The sequence below is a fragment of the Panthera uncia genome, chromosome A2 (genome assembly GCF_023721935.1).
Source record: "Panthera uncia isolate 11264 chromosome A2, Puncia_PCG_1.0, whole genome shotgun sequence".
Taxonomy (NCBI): Eukaryota; Metazoa; Chordata; class Mammalia; order Carnivora; family Felidae; genus Panthera; species Panthera uncia.
In genome coordinates this window covers 17,292,940-17,298,052 of record NC_064816.1, presented here as the reverse complement: position 1 = coordinate 17,298,052, position 5,113 = coordinate 17,292,940, and the positions used below count along the sequence as shown (strand labels likewise).

At 55.7% G+C, this 5,113-nt stretch overlaps 1 protein-coding gene across 1 annotated transcript; it reads left to right on the top strand.

The window, feature by feature from the left end:
- Positions 1–421: 421 nt before the first annotated feature.
- On the top strand, positions 422–4,842 carry CCDC71 (coiled-coil domain containing 71). Its single transcript, XM_049640427.1, has 2 exons — positions 422–499; positions 3,094–4,842. The coding sequence occupies exon 2, from the start codon at positions 3,146–3,148 to the stop codon at positions 4,565–4,567; it is 1,422 nt and encodes a 473-aa protein (XP_049496384.1). The 5' UTR covers positions 422–499; positions 3,094–3,145; the 3' UTR covers positions 4,568–4,842.
- The last annotated feature ends 271 nt before the right edge of the window (positions 4,843–5,113 follow it).

The following is a 5,113-nucleotide window of genomic DNA, read 5'->3' as shown; positions in this document are numbered from 1 at the left end:
TACCCTCAGGCCCACCTTGGTATGCTAGGACTCTCAGATTGTACATGCCCAGTTTTGGGCTGTGTGCACGCCAGCACCATCCTTTCACGTGGGCCTCATTCTCAGGAAGAGAGGCAGGCCTGCTGCCCTCAGAGGAGATACCCCTGCAACACTCCCAACGAGGCAGGGGACATTCCTCTTTCCCTCAAGTCAGGAGCTTGGGACTGAGGCAGGCCTTGTCCACAGCCTCTGAGAGCACCTCTGCTCCTCAGACTCCTGCACAGGACTGGATGGATTTAGAGCGGTCCCCGCAGCCACCTCCTCCAGGAAGCCTTCCTAGGTACCCACCTACCCCGTTCCCAGACTTTGGGGGAAACGGGGTCTCGGGGGGTCAAGGGTCACTAGGGCGGGCCAGGTCCCGGAAGCGGAAGCGCGGCGCACTTCCGGTGCGCAGCGGGCGGCCATGTTGGAGCAGCGGAGGCGGCGCAGAGGCGCGTCCTGGGTCCCCGCGGCGGCGCCGGTAGGTTGGGGCCATGGGCCTAGCCGCGCCGCGGAGGGGCCGTCCGCGAGGCGACAGGGCGGATGGGCCGGGCGGTCGGCCCTTTCGGGACCCGCGCCCTCCACTAGCCCGGCCAAGATCCTCCCCCACCCCCACCCCCTGCTCAGCGACCCCACCCTGGGGCTGCGCGACCGGGTCGGGCTCGCCCCGCCCGCCCCGCGCGTTTCGCTGCCTTCAAGATCCCCGCTCCTGCCCGCGGCTCAGGCCCCAGGGACGCGGACTCCCAGGCCAGTGGCCCTGATCTGCCCCCCAACCTGGTCCCCTTTGGATGAGGCCTCTCCTGTCTCCCATCTTTCATCAACTTCCCTGTCGGCCCCGGGGGCACGTGTGAAGGGAAGTCGGGGACCAGACTGCAGCCTCTGTTTCCGGAGCCTCTTGGAAAACCCAGAAGACCCCTCCCAAGAGTCTAGACCGACCTGGGCGGAAGAGCCCCCGGTTCACCCCTAATATCTGTGCCTGCGGGGAAACAGGCTCCTCCCTATTCTACAGTTCACAGCCCTGAAAACTACATCCCCTGGAAAGAAAAAAATAAAAGAAGTAAAGTCATGTGCAAGGATTGTGTTTGGAGAATGGCCTCTGGAGAGAGGAAGTGCCAGAGACACCTGAGGATCCAAGAATGTTTCCAAACAAAGAGCCCCAGGGCACTTCCTCCAGGGGATTCTGAAAACTTCCTCTGCTCCATTAGGGCGGTGGGAAGAAGCTGCACAGACGCGCCTCTTGGCCCCAGGGACCTGCCTGATCCCAGCTGATCTTTTAATGCTGTGGTACAGCTGGGATCAGGCTACCTCTGGGAGCCCTCAGTACCAGGTTAGGCATTAGACATTAGTCATGACTGATGGCCTGTGGCTTCTTCAGAGAAGCCTGGTACAACTTGAGTGTTCCCAAACAGCTCCATCTGGGCTGTACTGAGGTCTGCAGCCCTCCAGACCCTAGTTAGGACAGCTCAGATTTCTAGTGTCCACCTTATTAGCCATCCTGTTGGAGCCTTTGGCTGTCACACCTTGAGCTCTTGGTCTGGCTGCTTGACCCACAGGCAGCCTGATTGCCCAGACATGTGTCATGAGTATCTGCTACTTATCTTTTTAGTTTCTGTTGAAGGAGAGTCTGACTCTTGCTTTGAGGTTAGTCTCCATGATTTGAGTCCTGGGAGTCAGGCTTCTGAGCCTGTCTGGGGACTCCAAAAGCAGAACTTCTGGTGGACAGGGAGGTTCATCCCTGAGCACCTGGATAACAGCAGCTGGAGGAACAGAGGTGGGCATTGACATTGAGTGTAGGTCTGGGCTCTTTGACTAGACTTAAAGGCTCATGTTGCCCTGCTCTCAGCTGGTTTCACAGCTAGACCGCCCAGCCCTGACCACAGACTCCAGTCACACACATTAAATGTGCCTTACTGTTTCTCATTTCTAAGACATTGTATTGGTTGTTCCCCTTTTTGCTCCATTTTCATCTGGTCCTTCCTATTCATCACTCATGTCCCACCTAGGTGTTGCCTCTCCTAGGAATCCTTCCCTGACCCACTGGAAGGCTGAGCTGGGTGTCAGTGTGCACTCCCAAGAACTTTCATGGTCTCTGTCTTGCTTTCTGTACAGGACTCCTTGAAGATGGATATTCACCTCTATTCCCAGGGTTGAGTCTAATACCAGGTTTCTGGTCTCAGAAAATAGAGAATTGAGTTAAAATGGGCCAACCAAGCCCAAATCTTCCTAGGGACCCAACAGCATGTTAGATGGCTCTGATGAGCTTCTGGACATTTATCTCAAAACTGCCTTTGACCCATGTGGGTCCCTCCTGCCACCCCAATCCTCACCCTGCCACTATAGTAAGTCAGGAAACCAGGGCTTTGCCCCAAGCAGTGGCTCACTATGGCAAGAGCCCTATGTATCCATAGTTGTTATCAAGGAGAGCACAGGCCCTGATGGATTTATTATCTACATGCCTTGTCCCTTATCCCAGTGCTCATCTTTTTTTTTTTTTTTTTTTTAAGTTTAGTTAATTATTTTAAGAGAGGAAGCCAGCGGGGGAGGGGCAGATAGAGGAAGACAGAGGATCCGAAGCTGACTCTACGCTGACAATAGCCCAATGTAGGGCTCAAACTCATGAACCATGAGATCATGACTTGAGCCAAAGTCAGATGCTCAAGTTACTGAGCCACAGGTGCCCCAATCTTTTTTTTTTTAATTAATTAAATGATATATTTTCTTTTTTTTAATTTTTTTTTTAACGTTTATTTTTGAGACAGAGACAGAGCATGAACGGGGGAGGGTCAGAGAGAGAGGGAGACACAGAATCTGAAACAGGCTCCAGGCTCTGAGCGATCAGCACAGAGCTCCATGCGGGGCTCGAACTCACGGACTGCGAGATCATGACCTGAGCCGAAGTCGGCCGCTTAACCAACTGAGCCACCCAGGTGCCCCTAATGATATATCTTCTTTAAGTAATCTCTACACTCAACATGGGGCTTGAACTCACAACCCCGAAATCAAGAGTAACATGCTGTACCATCCCAAACGCCCTTCAGTGCCATTCTTACTGATTCTTTTCTTCTTGTCTTGGAGGTGCCAAGCGCTGATTTGCGGATACCCAGGCGGATCTGCAGTGCCTAATGCCATGAGCGTGGTGGTGCAGCATGTGGAGGAGAAAGCTGTGCACTCCTGGTCGCGGATCTCCACGGCAGGGAAGAAGGCCCTGGAGGAGGCGCTGCTTGTCTTTAACCCCATGAGTCAGGATCTCAGTGCCACAGAGGCCCAGCTTGTAGCCTTCCTGCAGGGCCTGCGGGATGATGGCTTCCAACCTACCATCCTGCGCAGCGGTGATGTCTATGGCTATAGTTCATGCACAGCTAACCCCCCAAGCCAGACGAAGCTGCAAGCTCGTGCCCCCACCCCAGCTGCCACATCACCTCCAGCCAGTGCTCCCCGAACTGCCATGCGACTGCCTGCAGGCCGGGCCACGCTGCTCCCTATGCCACTATCTGGAAGGCTGGCCAAAGCATCCACACCAGCCCTTGCCAAGCACGCTACCACCAACCTGCTGTTGAGCTCCCTGAAGCAGTCAAGTGCCAGCCGTGCCCGGGGTGCAGCAGTGGGCTTCCCTGCCCACCTCTATCCAGGTGTCTACCCTGCCATGCGGCTCTCTGTTGTCCTTGAGGCCCTGGTTCCACTAAAGACTCCCATGCCCTGCTTGGGTGCCAAGCATAAGGCACAGTCACTGCAGCTCTCACTTACAGACTCTCCCCTGAAGCTGCGCAAAGGTCCAGGGAAGAGACCAGGGAACTCTCGGCCCAAAGCTCCCAAAACAGGCACAAGCAAGGGCCCCAAATGTCTGACTCATAGAGGCCCCAGGGCCAGACCCCAACAAGGCACTATGCCCCGGAAAAAGACCTGCAAAGCTACTGGGTCCCTCAGTGGCCTACAAATGAAAAGTGGCTCTGCCCTGGGCACCAAAACATCCCAGGCCAAGGCAGCTCGAACACTGGCCAAAGCTGCCCAGGCCAAGGTGGCTCGAACACAGGCCAGAGCTGCCAAGGCCCGGGCAAAAGCCAAGGCAGCACAGATGAGGGCCAAGGCCAAGGCAGCACGGATCAGGGCCAAGGCCAAAGCAGCACGGATCAAGGCCAAAGCCAAGGCTATGCGGGCCAAGGCCAAGGCAGTGCGGGCCAAGGCCAAGGCAGTGAGATCTAAGGCCAAGGTAACTCAGACCCAGTCCAGGAGCAGAGGCAGGCCAAAAGGGTCTGTTCAGACCAGGACTGCAAGAAGGGGCCAGAAAAGCCACCCTGAGACTGTGGGGCAGAAGAGGAAAAGGGCTGAGGAGGCAAAGGATCTTCCTCCCCGGAAAAGAACACGACTTGGGTCCCGATCCCCTAAGGCATGGCTAAGGCCTGGAACAGCAAAGCTGCTGAAATTCCGGGCCATCAAGGTGGACAGGCGGTCCTCAGACGATGAGGTTCGGCAGCGGGCTCAGCGGATCCTCCGTGTGAACCTGTCCCCTGTAATACAGCTCCAGCCATTGCTGCCATACTCAGCACTCTGATTCCTTCATGTAGCAATGTTTGGGGAAACTGAGCCCAATTGTCTGTGTGACCAGTGGCACAGTGTGCAATGCCCATGGATTCTACAACCCCAAGGACTCCGGGTGCCTCTCCAGGGCTCTGAGAGCCACCATTCTCCTTTCAGAGACTGGAGGATATGGGGTGGTATGGGCGGGTGGGAGGGGTGTTCTCATGGCGCGATGCACTGTGATTTGTTACTCTTCAAGTTGTACCTCCACTGTTCCATCTATCACGTTTTATACCTTTCCATCTTCCAGTCTCCCTGCCCACCCTTCATGGTCTTTTTTGTGTTTATAGTTGCTGGTAGGCCAGCTTGAGCATATAGGAGGAGTGGCCCCAGGAACAGGGCTGCCAAAGTGGGTCCTGGTAGCCCCTGACAAGTCCTGGATGTGAGTGAAAAGAGTAGCTCCCAGGCTTCTCTAGAGATGCTGGCCTTTGTAGATGTGTGAGAAGCTGCCCCTGAGGGCAGGGGCAGAGCCACTCTATTCCTCCCCTTAGGTCTGCACTGACCAGGTAGGCCCCCTGCA